At 39.9% G+C, this 17,268-nt stretch overlaps 1 protein-coding gene across 4 annotated transcripts in view; it reads right to left on the reverse strand.

The window, feature by feature from the left end:
- Positions 1-17,268, reverse strand: part of PIK3C2A (phosphatidylinositol-4-phosphate 3-kinase catalytic subunit type 2 alpha) — a 128,474-nt gene that overhangs the window by 93,845 nt on the left and 17,361 nt on the right. Inside the window, exons 2-4 of one of the 4 annotated variants that reach the window (XM_066251046.1) lie at positions 13,671-13,822; positions 9,546-9,687; positions 4,879-6,007 (exon numbers count right to left, since the gene is read on the reverse strand). In XM_066251046.1, the coding sequence (XP_066107143.1) occupies positions 4,879-5,955 (1,077 nt within the window). In that variant the 5' untranslated portion in view covers positions 5,956-6,007; positions 9,546-9,687; positions 13,671-13,822. The remainder of the gene's footprint in view (positions 1-4,878; positions 6,008-9,545; positions 9,688-13,670; positions 13,823-17,268) is intronic. The other 3 variants (XM_066251047.1, XM_066251045.1, XM_066251044.1) reach the window with 3 other exon arrangements.

Here is a 17,268-nt window from a genome sequence, read left to right on the forward strand (position 1 = left end):
CCTGTTCTATCTCTTTACACACTCTCTCTCTTCTCTTTCTCTAAAAGTAAATAAAATCTAAAACAAACAAAATAAAACTCCCATCCATTAGCTTATCTTCACCTGTATCTGATGACAAATCACTGTGTCTTCATATACTGCCTCATCCTCAGTTCCATCTGACATTTGAAAGACACATCCAGTTTTCAGACCCCAAATTTTTCAAAAGAGGGTGCACCTTATACATGAGGAAGTACGGTAATTTTTAGAGTCTGAGAAACTAGCAGTTCTCGCTCTGCAACTCCTATGTGATCTGATTTCCCAGATCTTGCTAGGGAACTTCTTTCTACTACCTATCCTCATTTATCCTGTAAGACGCTTTCTTAAAACACCATAAATAAGGAAAATGTCAAGATGGTACTGTGACAAATATATACTAAAAATAATCAGAAAAAATATATGTGGGGACACAACAAAGGGATGTACGCGGGTATCACAGCCCTCCTCTACCAAAGGAAAGGGGGGAGGAAACCTGAATGAAACTAGAAGTGACCAGAGGGCAGCAGGAAAAGAAAGAGTTTTGGAGCACAAGCATTAGCAACCTATGCTACGGTTTTAAGTTGCAAAGAAATTGTTCTCATTTAAATAAAAATTTTAAATTATATTTTAAAAAATTGTTCCCATGGAACTCTTTTACATTTTGCTATTTGTCTTGTAACATTCCCAAATTCATAGGTTCCTGAGATATGATTTCAAATGCCAGTTCAAGGGAACACGTTGGCTAAATTTTTGAAAAAGTTATCTTTCTCCCTCAAATTTCACACTGTACTTCTTCCCCCACTCCCATCCCTAAACACACACAAAATCAGAATTGAGTAGGCCTAAACTCCTCTGCAGAACACTGTGACATATGCTGAGTCTAGGAAGCTGATTATTTGGCCCATGTTTGAATACCGCCTAAAACAGAACTTATTACTTCCAAAATATCATGTTCTATCACTAGAGTTGGGGGAGGGGGGGCTTAGAGTTGCATGGTTTGCATAGTACCTTTTCTTCTTACAAATATTCCGTGACCCTTCCCTTAACCTCTAACTTATTACTATGGAAATTTTCAGCATACACAAAAGCAGTGAGAATAATATAAGGACCCTTTTCCTAGCTCCTCATGCTTTTATTAAGGCTATAATTTATTACATTTCATTTGTAAATTCTTCAGTATACACATCTTTAAACTATAAGAGCTCATTTGGCCCTGCTCAGACAGTTCACTTGGTTAGATCACTGTCCCAATACATCAAGGTTGCGGGTTTGATCCCCAATCAGGGCACATACAAGAATCAACCAGTGAATGAATAAATAAGTGAACAATAAATCGACGTTTCTCTCTAAAATCAGTAAAATTTAAAAAGAGCTCATTTAACTAAACACAATACCATTATTACATGAAAAATTAAATTCCTTAACTTCTTTTCATCTCAGTTTTGTCAACTATAAAATAGGTTTCTCTGGCCTCATAGGATTCTTAGCAACTCTCTGTCTCAGTGACTATATAAAAGAGAGAGAGAGAGAGAGTTCAGTGTGAACATCTACAGCATAGATAAAAAGTATGTAGGTTCTGAGTTCCATTCTTGTTTCATGGAACAGTAAATAATTCCAGTCAACCCAGAAACCTTTACGTGTCTAAGATGATAACCACAGTTCACTTGGAATGGTCATCTCAGCTCACCTAAACAATGTTTCTCTTAGTGGATAAATGACTTTCCAATACTGGAAAAGTTAGAATTTAAGATACAGAGATAATAAACTAGACATCTATAAATATTTTATTAAATTCAAGATAATTTATGTGTTGCAGCTACACTACAATGCATACATACAGAGGTGTGAGGCGAAGAGCAGAATTATTTGCAAGTGACCTGGATGCTAATTATGGGTTGTCAGGACAATAAGGGGCTCTGCCTCCTACCTGATAAGACAGAGGCTTTCTTTCCTCTGATAACAGAGACTAACCTTCCCATTAGTTCCAAGATCTCCAGGTGGCCCTTCCTGAACCACTATAAATCGCATTTTTCTCTAATCCAGACTGCATGGTGTCAAACACTATACTCTTATGCTTAACCTGTAAAAAGGAGATCCACAGTTGGGGAGGAATCCCTCTTTTGGAACACTGGCCCAAAGATGAATCCACTAGTGACCTGTCCTGAGCAGAATGGGAGGAACAGGGGACCAGGGCCTTCCTTTTTTTTTTTTTTTAACTTAGACAAAAGTCACAGAACATAAATTTTGCCATTTTAACCATTTTAAAATGTACAACTCACTGGTTTTTCAGTACATTTACAAGTGTTTGTGGCCATTAACACTATGGTTAGAACACTGAAATGTTTTAATTTCAGAACATTTTCATCACGCTCCCACCAAAAAAAATACTGTACCTAATTAAGCAATCCTGTACCCCATTCCCTCCTTCATCCCACCCCCCCCACCTCCCGGTAAACACTAATCTGCTTTCTTTCTCTATGGATTTGCCTTTTCTGGACATATATAAATTGAATCAAACAATACGTGATCTTTTTGCGTTTGGCTGCCCTCACTTAGGTTTTCAAGGTTCATCCAGGTTGTGCATGTATCAGGATTCATTCCTTATATGGGTGAATAATATCCCACTGTATGAACACATCACTTTTGTCTACTCATTTATCTGCTGGTGGATATCTGAGTTGTCTCCACGTTAAGGAATAAAACTGCTACGAACAATCCAATTTTTAAAATGGGCAAATGACTTAAATAGATATTTCTCCAAAAAAGGATAACCACATGGCCAATAAGCACATAAAAAGAAACTTTACGGGGGAGGGGGGGGCCAGGCTAGATAGCTCAGTTGGTTCATCCCCCTAAAGTGCAGAGGTTGCCAGTTTGATTCCAGTCAGGGCACATGCAAGAGCAGATCAGTGTTCCTATTTCTCTCTCCCTTTCTCTCTTCCTCTCTCACTAAAAATCAATAAAATGAACATTAAAAAAAAAAAGATACTCAACATTATTAGTCACCAGAGATATACAAATAAAAAACACATGAAACATCACTTCATGTCCATTAGAATGGCTATAATCCAAAATTTGAGAAATAACCAGTATTAGCAAGGATTTAGAGACCCTGGAACTCTCAGACAATGCTGGTGGGAATATAAAATTGTGTAGCTACTATGGAAAACAGTTTGGTGGTTCCTCAAAAAGCAAAACAAGAATTACTAGCAATTCCACTCCTAGGTATATCCCTCCCCCACTTCTTAAAAAAAATGATTCTTGGCTTAGAGTTTCCCCCTTTCCCTTCAAATACTTCCAGAAATGATTGTTATTTTATAAAAATAAAACCAAAACCGTAACAAGACATGGACTATTAAGAGAAAATCTGACATTATATTTATGATTCAATTTAAACATGTAATTAACTTATTTTTTAATTAAAAGGTATTCAGAGATTGTTACTAAATTTGTAAATAGTATAGAAAAACTTAAGAGAACTTAATGTGTCTCTTAGCATGAGCTGTAATCAAAATACATTTAGAAACCATTACAATTGTTATGATTCTGGACAATCAAAATATCCTCATTTTTTCTTCTATGCCTTCTAATACCTGCTTCTCTCTCCCCTAGACAACCACAATGGCTTTTTAAAGTTAACAATTCAACATAAACCCATCCAAATCATGCAAAATTCACTTCTCCTTCCCTAAATGCTAGCTGATTCCCAGTGCCGAAAGAGAAGCTAGGCACTAAATGGTATGGTATTTTCTCATAAAATTAAAAAAAGAATTACCCACGTGACAAAAGAAAAAAAAGAGAGAAAGAGAGAAGCTAGGCACTGAACAATATAATTTACATTAGGGTGAGACTGAGGGCCCTGTCTGGTTGGCTCAGCAGTAGAGCGTGTAGAAGTCCCGGGTTTGATTCTGGTCAGGGCACTCAGGAGAGACAACCATCTACTTCTCCCACTCTCTCCCTCCTTTCTCTCTCTCTCTCTATCTCTCTCCCCTCCCACAGCTTGATTCAAGCGCTGTCGCCCAGGGCGCTGAGAATGGCTCCGTAGAGTCTCCACCTCAAAATAGCTCAGTTATGAGCAGCCCTAGAAGGGGTGGGGGGAATAGGTGTTTGGGGGGTGGATCCCAGTTGGGCGCTTGTGTGGGAGTCTGCCTATTTCCCCTCCTCTCACTTAAAAAAAAAAAAAAAAAAAGGAAGAAAAAAAAGGTGAGACTGAGGCTTAACATTCTCAGGATCTACAGCTGTTATAAAAGCAAAATACAAATCAGCAATTAGGTATACTGTATTTTGAACAGAAAAGTCTAAACCCTGCTGCCTCTCTTCTGAAGAAGTCAGATATCCTTCCCCAGCCACCTTTAACTAATTTTTCCAGATAGTGAGACTATGTGAACTCAACAGCTACACCATTACAGACTACTGTTTCATTCCTTGCTTTTATCCATATAGATTAGAGTCCTTTAAACCGCTCTCCTACTGTCTCCCTCCCCCCCTCCATTTTTAGTTAAAAACAACAAAATATAATACGGAACAATATAACAATATAAAAACTAGGACCATATATAAGGAGAAGACATGGAGGGACAGATAAATTATCTAAAATGCCTACCAGTGATAGATTCTTGATTCGAGGTTTTTTTATTTATAATCCTTGAAAACATAACAATTTTTCAATTGGCCTAAACACATTTAATCCTTTACCACACAATCTAAGAGTCACAGCACACTTAAGAGCAAAGAAAACAAAATTCAAAATGAAAAATATTTTTTACCTAATAAATTATGAAGACAAATATGAATTCTATGTTACTACTAAGTTTGAGAAATTTCTAAAAACAAACAAACAAACAAACAGAAAAACTATACCTGAGATATCTGGCCCTGGACTTTTGCAAGCTGAGCTGTTCGAATATTTAAAGACTGGCTTCTTGTTACCATTGTCCCAGAAAGAGATTTTCCATTCACCTTTCTTTCAAGGTGACAACTTGCTGGTGATCTCTCTTCAAGAAGAACAGCATCCCAAGGATCCTCTGCTAGCAAACGTGGAACATTTTTCTCTTCTTCATAATCTAATACCTCCACATTGTCCACCTTAGGCTTACTTAGAGGATCCAAGTCTAACCAGTCGAATTTACTGATACCTTCAGACTTTGGAGATACCTGTAGGTTGCTGATTGTAGTTTTTGAATTTATTTCCAAATCAGTCCTTGCTTTCCCATTTTTTAAAAATGCTGATGTACTAGCTATTTTGTCAAACAGCTTTGCCATGTCAGGACTGACTACTGGACGATAGATAGGTAAGTTTCCTTGGGGATGAAACGGTGTGGCGGACATCAAAGGATATGAAAAATATGGAGACTGTCCTGGAAGACTTAAATATATAGGTTCTGTGGAGGGAAAAGTAGGCATTCTTGGATTAAAGCCATTCTGGAATGCAGTCTGTTTGCTACTGTAAGTTGACTGATAAATAGAAGGTAAAGTATACGCAGAAGGCCCAGATAAACCAGCTGGCCACTGTCCTCTCTGAATAGCAGGTCTAAGATACAGCTGTGCCGAAAATGAAGGGCTCAGAACAGGAGTAACTGGCAATACAGGTGTTCTCCTTGTCTCGAAACTGTCATCTAGCAATAGTTTCTCCAGTTCAGCTGGCGTGAGCTTCTCTACATCAATATCCACTGCTCTCTTTTGAGTATCTGATTCAGGAAACACCATGAGATCATAATCCTGTTTGTTAAAAACTTGTGCTTTTTGTCTGGTGCTGTTCGACAATTCAAAGCCTCTCTGATTATCAGTTATTTGTCTACCTTTTTGCAGTTTTGCTAAAGCCTCTGCTTCCATCTGTAATGCTTCTTCTTTGTCCACATCTTTTGTTCTTGTTGGTTCCAGATGTGAAGATGAACACTGCTTAAATCCATTGTCGCTGGATACCTGAGCCATGTCCATTTAAAAGACCAACCTTCCCCTACTTGTTTCTTGTAGCTCCCAATAGCAAGACCTATACACAAAAATAAACATTAACATTTAATTAGATTTTTAAATACAAATTTATTTTGTTTTTAACCTACCTCATATAATTCAGTTAAGTTTTTTTTTTTTTTTTTGTATTTTTCTGAAGCTGGAAACGGGGAGAGACAGTCAGACAGACTCCCGCATACGCCCGACTAGGATCCACCCGGTACACCCACCAGAGGCGATGCTCTGCCCACCAGGGGGCGATGCTCTGCCCCTCCGGGGCGTTGCTCTGCTGGGACCAGAGCCACTCTAGCGCCTGAGGCAGAGGCCAAGGAGCCATCCCCAGCGCCCGGGCCATCTTTGCTCCAATGGAGCCTCGCTGTGGGAGGGGAAGAGAGAGACAGAGAGGAAGGAGAGGGGGAGGGGTGGAGAAGCAAATGGGCGCTTCTCCTATGTGCCCTGGCCGGGAATCGAAACCGGGTCCCCCGCACACCAGGCCGACGCTCTACTGCTGAGCCAACCAGCCAGGGCCAATTCAGTTAAGATTTAAAGCCACTTACACACTACCGAATAAAATAAAATGAACAGTTGGGGGAAATGTGGGTAAAGAACACTTTTAAGATATCTTACACACTTACTGTTGGGTTAAGGCAGATGTTTAGACATGCATGACTACCCCATTCTCTGACCTACCAGGAAAGCCAGAATAAATAAATTCAAAAGCTTTCATTTCAGTGTCACAATGGCTACCATTAACCAGTTGCACTTCTGGCATGAAATGGTAAATGCTAGTCACTATTTGCAAGAGTTCCAACAGGGTTTACTATTATGCAAATAGCAAGTCAAAAAGAGTTTCAATCTTTTGCAATTTGTTTGTTTTTACAGGGACAGAGAGAGAGTCAGAGAGAGGGATAGATAGGGACAGACAGGAATAGAGAGAGATGAGAAGCATCAATCATCAGTTTCTCGTTGCAACACCTTAGTTGTTCATTAATTGCTTTCTCATATGTGCCTTGACTGTGGGCCTTCAGCAGACTGAGTAACCCCTTGCTCAGGGGCCTTAGGTCCGAGATGGTGAGCTTTTTTTTTTTTTGCTCAACCCAGATGAGCTCGTTCTCAAGCTGGCGACCTCGGGGTCTCGAACCTGGGTCTTCCGCATCCCAGTCTGACGCTCTATCCACTGCGCCACTGCCTGGTCAGGCAATCTTTTGCAATTTGTTAAACCGCTCAAAAGCCAATTAACAATAAAAGTACTCAATATTAAGTCAATAAAATCAAATAGTCTATCAAAATATCATACGAAAAACTAATTGAATTTGTCCCAGTTATGATCACACACTTCTATTCTGATTATCTTCAGTTAAAATCAATAGTAGCCCTGGACGGTTTGCTCAGTGGTAGAGCATCGGCCTGGCGTGCAGAAGTCCCGGGTTCGATTCCCGGCTAGGGCACACAGGAGAAGCGCCCATCTGCTTCTCCACCCCTCCCCCTCTCCTTCCTCTCTGTCTCTCTCTTCCCCTCCTGCAGCGAGGCTCCATTGGAGCAAAGATGGCCCGGGCGCTGGGGATGGCTCCTTGGCCTCTGCCCCAGGTGCTAGAGTGGCTCTGGTCGCAACAGAGCGATGTCCAGAGGGACAGAGCATCGCCCCCTGGTGGGCGTGCCGGGTGGATCCCAGTCAGGCGCATGCGGGAGTCTGTCTGTCTCTCCTCGTTTCCAGCTTCAGAAAAATACAAAAAAACAAACAATAGTTATAACACTAAAATTCACCCTTTTATTTTTATTTTTTAAATTTCTTTATTGATTTTAGAGAAAGGGGGAGAAAGAGAGACAGAAACATTGATCTTTTCCTATATGTGCTCTGACTGGGGATCAAACCCACAATATTTGCATATTGGAGTGACGCTCCAACCAATCAAGCTATCCAGCCAGGGCCAAAATTTATCCTTTCTAAATTGCTAAAATATTTATTTATAGACTAGAAGACAGCTTATTAAACTTTTTCATAGATCAGTTTTTAAAAATTTATACTTCTCACTTGACCAGGCAGTGGCGAGGTGGACAGAGCATTGGACTGGGACTCAGAGGACCCAGGTTCAAAACCCCAAGGTCGCTGGCTTGAGCATGGGCTCATCTGGTTTGAGCACAGCTCACCAGCTTGGGCCCAAGGTCACCAGCAAGGGGTCACTTGCTCTGCTGTAGTCTCTCAGTCAAGGCACATATGAGAAAGCAATCAATGAACAAACAACTAAGGTGCCACAAAGACAAACTGATGCTTCTCATCTCTTTCCCTTCCTGTCTGTCTGTCTCTCTCTCTCTGTCTGTGTCACATAAATAAATAAATAAATAAATAAATAAATACATACATACATACATACATACATACATACATACTCTGGCCAGATAGCTCAAGTTGGTTAGAGCACCTTTCCGATACACAAAGGTTATAGGTTATAGGTTATAGGTCAGGGCACATACAAGAGTCAACCAATGAATCCATAGATAAGTGAAACAACAAATTGATGTTCTCCCTTTCCCTTCTCTCTCTCTACCACTGAGTCAACCAGCCAGGGCCATCTCTTAACTTCTAAAATGAATAAGTATCTCTTGCTTGATCGGTGGCGGCACAGTCGATAAAACATCCACCTGGGACCCTGAGGTCCCAAGTTCAAAACTCCAAGGTCTCCGTCTTGAGCGTGGGCTCACCTGGCTTGAGCATGGGCTCATCAACATGATCCCATGGTTGCTGGGTTTAACCCAAAGGGTAGCTGGCTTGAACAAGGGGTCACTGACTCAGCTGAAGCACCCCCCCTCAGTCAAGGCACATATGAGAAAGCAATCAATGAACAACTAAAGTGCTGGAACTACCAGTTGATGCTTCTCATCTCCCTCCCTTCCTGTCTGTCTGTCCCACCCCCACTTTCACACAAACACACAGTATCTCTTAAATTATAAGGATTAAATGAAACAATGCAACTAAAAGTGTTTACCATTGGTCTTGAGTAGCACTAAATAAATGCACCTATTACTGATCTCTCTGGTTTGAAATACACCAAATTTGAAGGCTTAGAAAGAGAGCTTCTGTTTACATCCTTTTTCTAGCATAGTGCTCATCTACAGTATACACCTAATAAATGCTTAATGAAAGAACGTAAGGAAAACACTCAAAGTAAAGTCAAATTAATATAACACAAATGAAAATCCTAAATGTTGAGATAATACTAAATGAATAAATAGTGATTAGGGATGAGGACATGAAGAAAGAGGTATTCAAGACATCCTTTCCAATTCTTTTAGAAAATTATCATTGGCTTTGAGGCATATCACTGAAAAGCTATTCCAAATTTTCCCCTTCTGTGGTAGAGAACAAAACTAGATACATGTACATTCAAAATTTGTACATTCCATTGTATGTTTTATCAAAAGAAAAACTACACAAATAATTGACTCTTGCTAAATATACAAAAGTAATTAGAGGAAAGTACCGGTATCTACAATTTATTTTAAAATGCATCAAAGATAAGATGAATTGAGGAATAAATAGAGGGATGATTAGATGGATAAATATATAAAAAGAGCCTGACCTGTGGTGGCGCAGTGGATAAAGCGTCCACCTGGAAATGCTGAGGTCGCCGGTTCGAAACCCTGGGCTTGCCTGGTCAAGACACATATGGGAGTTGATGCTTCCAGCTCCTCCCCCCTTCTCCCTCTCTGTCTTTCTCCTCTCTAAAAATGAATAAATAAAATTAAAAAAAAAAAAATATATATATATATATAAAGAGAAGTATAGAAAAATGTTAGTAGAATCTAGGTGGTAGGTATATGTGTATTCACTTTGGAATTGTTTCAACTAGCTATATTACTGAAAATTTTTACAATAAAATGTTGGGTGCAGGGGAAATAGGCACAAATTCCTCCCATTCCAGTATATACCCTGCTTTGCAATATGACTTTGCTGCTCCTCCCATAAGGAGGTGGGGTCTATTTCTTTAATTCATCTGAGTTGGCTTTGTGACTTTCTTTGACAATATGAAAGAAGTGACCGTTTGAAAGTTCTAAGTCAAAGTCATAAAAGGCCTGGCTGCTTCAGCTCTTCCTTTCTTGAGTGCAGGCACTGCCATGTGAATACTCAGAGAATGAGAGCATACAAGAAGAGAAAGGCCCATGCACCACCAAACACATGCGTGAAACCACCCTCTTGGACCACCCATCCATAAACCAAATGACCACACCCACAAGTGTTCCAAGGCATGACTAGCAAAAACAAACAAACAAAAAACACCCAGCCTGAGTTCAAGACAAATTGCTAAACCACAAAATCATTATGGAATGGTTTGTTTTTGCTTTTAGAACACAAAACTGAAGCTACTTACCTATTTAACAGTGAATTTGTTTTAACCAATACAGCCACCACCACACCAACCAACACCTTCCTTTATTTGTCCTCAGAGAATGAACAGTTCCCTTTTTCTGAAAGCTGCCTCCTCCACTTATATTCTTAATCCCACTGAGGTCCCCTATTTCTTTATAAAAATTGCTTCCTTTGCATTATCAATTCTCCTTTACTTGCTTTTCTGTTCCTCTGCCATAAAAATGTTCAAGTTTTCTCTATATTGAGGGGGGACTTCTCAACATTCTCCTTTAGACTATAGTTGCTTCCATTTCAATATTCTCTTTTCACAGCCAAACTTCTTAAATAAGTGATCGAGAAAGTCCTTTCTTTACTCAATCTGCCTTGGGGGAAAAAAATCTACTTTTCCTTCAGGACACAATTCAAATAAAGCTTTTTTGTCTGAAGCTTTTCTTTTTTTCTTTTTTTTGCATTTTTCCAAAGCTGGAAATGGGGAGAGACAGTCAGACAGACTCCCGCATGCGCCGGACCGGGATCCACCCAGCACGCCCACCAGGGGCGAAGCTCTGCCCACCAGGGGGCGATACTCTGCCCCTCCGGGGCATCGCTCTGCCTCGATCAGAGCCACTCTAACGCCTGAGGCAGAGGCCATGGAGCCATCTTCAGCGCCCGGGCCAACTTTGCTCCAATGGAGCTTTGGCTGCGGGAGGAGGAGAGAGAGACAGAGAGGAAGGAGGGTGGAGGGTGGAGAAGCAAATGGGCGCTTCTCCTATGTGCCCTGGCCGGGAATCGAACCTGGGTCCCCCGCACGCCAGGCCGACGCTCTACCGCTGAGCCAACCAGCCAGGGCTGAAGCTTTTCTTAAAACAGCTCCTATCAGAATTTATCTTTCACTCAACTAAAAATTCTTATCTTTAGTATTTTGTAGACTTTATGCTGTTTTCGCCTGCTTGCCATCCTTTCTTTCTTTCTTTCTTTCTTTTTTTTTTTTTTTATTTTTCTGAAGTTGGAAACAGGGAGGCAGTAAGACAGACTCCCGCATGCGCCCCACCAGGATCCACCTGGCAACGCCCATCAGGGGGCAATGCTCTGCCCATCTGGGGCGCTGCTCTGTTGCAACCAGAGCCATTCTAGCGCCTGAGGCAGAGGCCATGGAGCCATCCTCAGCGCCCGGGCCAACTTTGCTCCAATGGAGCCTTGGCTGCGGGAGGAGAAGAAAGAGACAGAGAGGAAGGAGAGGGGGAGGGGTGGAGAAGCAGATGGGCGCTTCTCCTGTGTGCCCTAGCCAGGAATCAAACCCGGGACTCCTTCATGCCAGGCTGATGCTCTACCACTGAGCCAACCGGACAGGGCCCATCCTTTCTTATGGTAGTAGAATCTGTAACTTTGTTTCTGGAAACTACTTATCTCCTTTTTATTCCACCTAATTTGAATAGGGCTGGACAATACTTACTTCTCCCCATCCCCTACCACTCCAAAGAATCCAAGTCTAGTCAATCAGAGTTAGCCCCAGGACTTCTGAAACTATCTGTAAAGGAAGCTTATCATTGAGATTGCTAAACTGTTGGGACGGAAGCTTGGCACTGCTGGGACTACCTTGGCCAGCACTTGACCAGAAGAGAGCAAAGATAAATGAGACAGATTGTGGATTTCATTAATCATCCAGATCCAACTCATATCCAAAGCCAGTCTTTTCATTTATGTGAGCCAATAAAACCCATTATTTGCTTAAACTGGCTTAAAATTACTTCCTGTCATGATAACCAGAACTATCTTTTTAAACATAGGATCTGTAAGCTGTATGTCCACCTAACAGACTAAAATAAGCTTCTTAAGCACAGGGGCCTAATTTGCACATGTTTTTCTTTCCTACATTTAAAACTACCTTGCTTAATAAATATGGAACTTAATTTAATGAACATATGTGTTAACAGGAGGGAATAGGACTAATATACAGTCCTAAAAAAGAGATTTCAGATCACACAAGAGTATGGAGAGATGGTGGGAGAAATAAGTATAAACTGCCTGTTATTGAACACCACAACACAGCCTATTTTTCACAAAATCAGATGGGTAAGAGTAAAACAGCATTTTACAAAGAGATGAAGATACTGAACTGTAAGCATAATGACAATTTGTTATTTTAAATATTTTCCTGGCCACCATATTTAGTAATGATATGACATTGTTCTGAAAGACGGAATCTGGATTTCTTTTAAGGGAGTTTGAGATTCAATTTATTCAATGGAAAACACACTTATTACAAATATTTCAAATTAATGTCTCATTTACTGAGAAAGATATAAAATTAATAATTTAAGATATATTTAACAGTGAATGTGGTTTTTATCATATCAATTCACTTCCTTGCTCTAGTATCAACCCAAAGCAATATATATATATATGCTAAAGTAAATTCAACTCAGTGACTGTGACCTATTAGTAGCTAAATTACCATATTTTAGTTTTCCAAAGATTATCATGCATGTATACTCAAATGGTAATAAAAGACTTAAAAGACTGTCCAGCCTGATCAGGCAGTGGTACAGTGGATAGAGCATCGAACTGGGATGTGGAGGACCCAGGTTCGAGACCCCGAGGTTGCCAGCTTGAGCACAGACTCATCTGGTTTGAGCAAAGCTCACCAGCTTGGACCCAAGGTTGCTGGCTTGAGCAAGGAGTTACTCGGTGTGCTGTAGCCTCACGGTCAAGGCACATATGAGAAAGCAATCAATGAACAACTAAGGTGTCGCAACGAAAAACTGATAATTGATGCTTCTCATCTCTCTCCATTCCTGTCTGTCTGTCCCTATCTATCCCTCTCTCTGACTCTCTGTCTCTGTAAAAAAAAAAAAAAAAAAAAAAGACTGTCCAAAAGTAACCCTGTGCTTTAACTATTTTCCTGGGCTGCTGTATTGACATGCTCCAATAATTCTGAAAAATTAAACTTCATTTGATAAATATTTAGCAGGAAATAATTTCCTACATGCTAATTCAAAATGAAAACGTCAATGCTAGTGTTCTAATTCAAACTAGAAAAGACAATATAACTAGTTTTTGAATGATGATTATATACCATCTGCCAAAAATTTCCCACAATAAAGTAACCTAGTGATGATCACAGGACCATAGCTACTTTAAAATTCTTCAAAAGAAGGCAATTAAACTACTGAATCAAACCTTTGAATACCATTTGCAAACCCAAAGAATTAGTTTAAAAGCTCTTGGCTTCTTCTGTGGTAGACATTCACTTAGAATTTAAATTTAAATCTCAGAAAAAATAAATAAATAAAGCAAGCCAGCCCTGCTATCCATGTAAATGCTTTTCTATCTTAAAATATGAGCTACTTGGCCTGACCTGTGGTGGCGCAGTGGATACAGCGTCGACCTGGAAATGCTGAGGTCGCCGGTTCGAAACCCTGAGCTTGCCCGGTCAAGGCACATATGGGAGTTGATGCTTCCAGCTCCTCCCCCGTCTCTCTCTCCTCTCTCTGTCTCTCTCTCTCCTCTCTAAAATGAATAAATAAAATAAAAATTAAAAATTAAAAAAAATATATGAGATACTTAAGAAAATGGAGAGCCCTGGCCAGTTGGCTCAGTGGTAGAGCATCGGCCCGGCGTGTGGAAGTCTTGGGTTTGATTCCCAATCAGGGCACACAGGAGAAGCGCCCATCTGCTTCTCCACCCCTCCCCCTCTCCTTCCTCTCTATCTCTCTCTTCCCCTCCTGCAGCCAAGGCTCCACTGGAGCAAAAGTTGGCCCGGGGGCTGAGGATGGCTCTATGGCCTCTGCCTCAGGCACTAGAATGGCTCCTGCCACAAAGGAGCAACAACCCAGATGGGCAGAGCATCGCCCCTTGGTGGGCATGCTAGGTGGATCCCGGTTGGGCGCCTGTGGAAGTCTGTCTGCCTCCCTGCTTCTAACTTTGGAAAAATACAAGAAAATGGAGAAATAATGACTTGAGTTGAACAATATAAATACTTGTCCTCTAAAATGAAAGAAAAATAAATTATGGAACCTCCTTGGAATTGAGTATTTGCCATCATTAAAATAAAATTAAGAAGATAATAACCATGGGAGTGTTTGTCAAAACTATAGCAAGTATACCATATGCCAAACATTCTTTTAAGCAATATGTTAATTTAATCCTCACAAATTCTATTAAGTAGCTATTTTATCTCTAATATACAAATGAATAAAACTTAAGCACATAAATTATATAATGTGCCCAAGCTCGAAGTAGCTAGTGCTGAAATCAGGACTCCGATCTAGGTTGTTCTAATTTGCTGTAATATATTTTTACATTAACATTTATCTGGAATCACTGCCTAAACATACCTTATGCACTATAAATACCAACTTTATTCCCCCTTTTTTTCCCTTTTAGCAAGAGTGAGAGACAAGAAGGGAGAGAGTTGAGAAACAGCAACTCCTAGATGCGGTGCCTTAGTTGTTCATTGATTGCTTTCTCATATGTAACTTAACCACAGGGCTCCAGCTGAGCCAGTGACCCCTTGCTCAAACCAATAATCTTGGTTTTCAAGCCAGCAACCTTTGGGCTCAAGCCAGTGACCATGGGGTCCATGTCTATGATCCCACAATAAAGCCAGCAACCCCCACTCAAGATGGTGATCCTGCACTCAAGCTAATGAGCCCACGCTCAAGCTGGAGACTTTGGGGTTTTGAACTTGGGTTCTCAGCGTCCAGGCCAATGCTCTATTCACTGCACCACTGCCTGGTCAGGCCCAACTTTCTTCCTTAATCTTAGGGTTATTTCCACCTGCACCAATAAATTTTGTTGTTTCTTTTAATTCTATCATGAAGTAGTTATTAATACTGCTATTTAGTTATAAGATGTATCAATTTATCAGTTAATTTTTTATCACCAGATGAATAGCAAATTTTTAATTTCTTTGAGGACATGAATTCTTATTGTATTCATCCTCAACTCTCAAACCTACTATAGTTGATGAATGAATGCATCAATGACTAGAGAATTTAAAACATTCCTTTAACAAAAAGGTCAAATTCTGAAACAGAAAACATATTCAAAGAGTTCATTTATTAATAATTCAACTAAAGTTGAAAAATCACATGGCTGAGTTTAATATAAACAAGTGGTGAGAGAATACTATCTTTAAAAACTAGATGGGGCATGGCAACAGAAAACTAAAAATAGGAGACAGGTGCCCCATCTGTGCTAAAAGGAAAACCTCCAGTAGATAAGATTACATTCTCCTATCTCATCAGATTCATGTCAGATAAATTCAAAAATTTATCTGACAAAAGAAACCAAGTACTGTGGGCTTAGGTACTATATAAATTTATAAAAAGACAAAATGGAAGACTGTCTAAGGTGTTAGATGAGATTAAGTTAGAGCAGCACTGTTCAACAGAAACAAAATGCAAGGCACATCTGAAATTTTTAAAATAATTATAGTAATAAAAAAGATTAATTTTAATATACTCTATTTCATCCAATATATCCAAATTTATTATAATTTCAATAGGTAATTAACAAAAAATATAAAAAGGCAAGGAATTATGATCAGCCTAATCTCTGGAGTCTGTAACAATTTGTTTGATTTATTTAAATATTTATGAAGTTGGGGTTTAATGTCTAGGTGATTATTTTAATTAGTTTGTTGGGATTTTTTTTACAGAGACAGAGAGTCAGAGAGAGGGATAGACAGGGACAGACAGACAGGAACAGAGAGATGAGAAGCATCAATCATTAGTTTTTCCTTGCGCATTGCGACACCTTAGTTGTTCATTGATCGCTTTCTCGTATGTGCCTTGACCACGGGCCTTCAGCAGACCGAGTAACCCTTTGCTCGAGCCAGCAACCTTGGGTCCAAGCTGGTGAGCTTTTGCTTAAATCAGATGAGCCCGCGCTCAAGCTGGCAACCTTGTGGTCTCGAACCTGGGTCCTCTGCATCCCAGTCCGACTCTCTATCCACTGCGCCACCACCTGGTCAGGCGATTTTAATTAGTTTTGCTGTGATGATTGTGCAGGAATGAAAATTTCATTAAATATGTGACTAAAGGCCTGACCAGGCAGTGGCACAGTGGATAGAGTGTCAGCCTGGGATGCAGAGGTCCCAGGTTCAAAACCCAAGGTCACCAACTTAAGCTTGCTCTCATCCGGCTTGAGTGTGGGCTCTTGAGCACAGTGTTTCAGCTTGAGCATGAGATCATAGATATGACCCCATGGTGACTGGCTTGAGCCCAAAGGTTGCTGGCGCAAAGCCCAGGGTCACTGGCTTGAGTCCAAGGTCACTGGCTTGAGCAAGGGATCACTCACTCTGCTGGAGCCCCCTGGTCAAGGCACATATGAGAAACCAATCAATGAACAACTAAGGAGCTGCAACAAAGAATTGATGCTTTTCATCTCTCTCCCTTCCTGTCTGTTTTTGTCTGTCACTCTCTAAAAAAAAAAAAGTGACCAAAGAACTTGAATACAAACTTTCCTTGTGTAGTTGTGAAAACAGGGGGAAAAATATGATCTTTCTTTGTTTATACTACATCTTCAAAATCTGATCTATATTCACACTTACCACATTTTCAAGTGCTCAGCAGCCAAAGGTGGCTAGTGGACAACACAAAATTAGAATTTATGAGGAAGGAAAGGAACAAAAAGCATGACAAATATATATCATTAATTTCTTTATGGTAAGGGAAATATTATCTTCCCAAAATTCACCTGTTCCCTCAGGTCAATAATGTAATTCTATTAGTTAATTTTTCAAAAGAAAACTTTATATTTTTAAGTCCTATGACATCACATAGTCTTTTAACTACAGCCTGTCTTATCTTTTATAACCTTTTTAAAGTATAAAATCTCTAATTAATCTTCTATAATTAGAAAATAGTTAACATTTTATAGAGAAATGAGTTGACAATCAGCCAGATAGGATAAATTACAATAAGACTAAATATTTAAGTGTAAAAACAGAA

This window comes from Saccopteryx bilineata, chromosome 1 (assembly GCF_036850765.1).
Source record: "Saccopteryx bilineata isolate mSacBil1 chromosome 1, mSacBil1_pri_phased_curated, whole genome shotgun sequence".
NCBI classification, from domain to species: Eukaryota; Metazoa; Chordata; class Mammalia; order Chiroptera; family Emballonuridae; genus Saccopteryx; species Saccopteryx bilineata.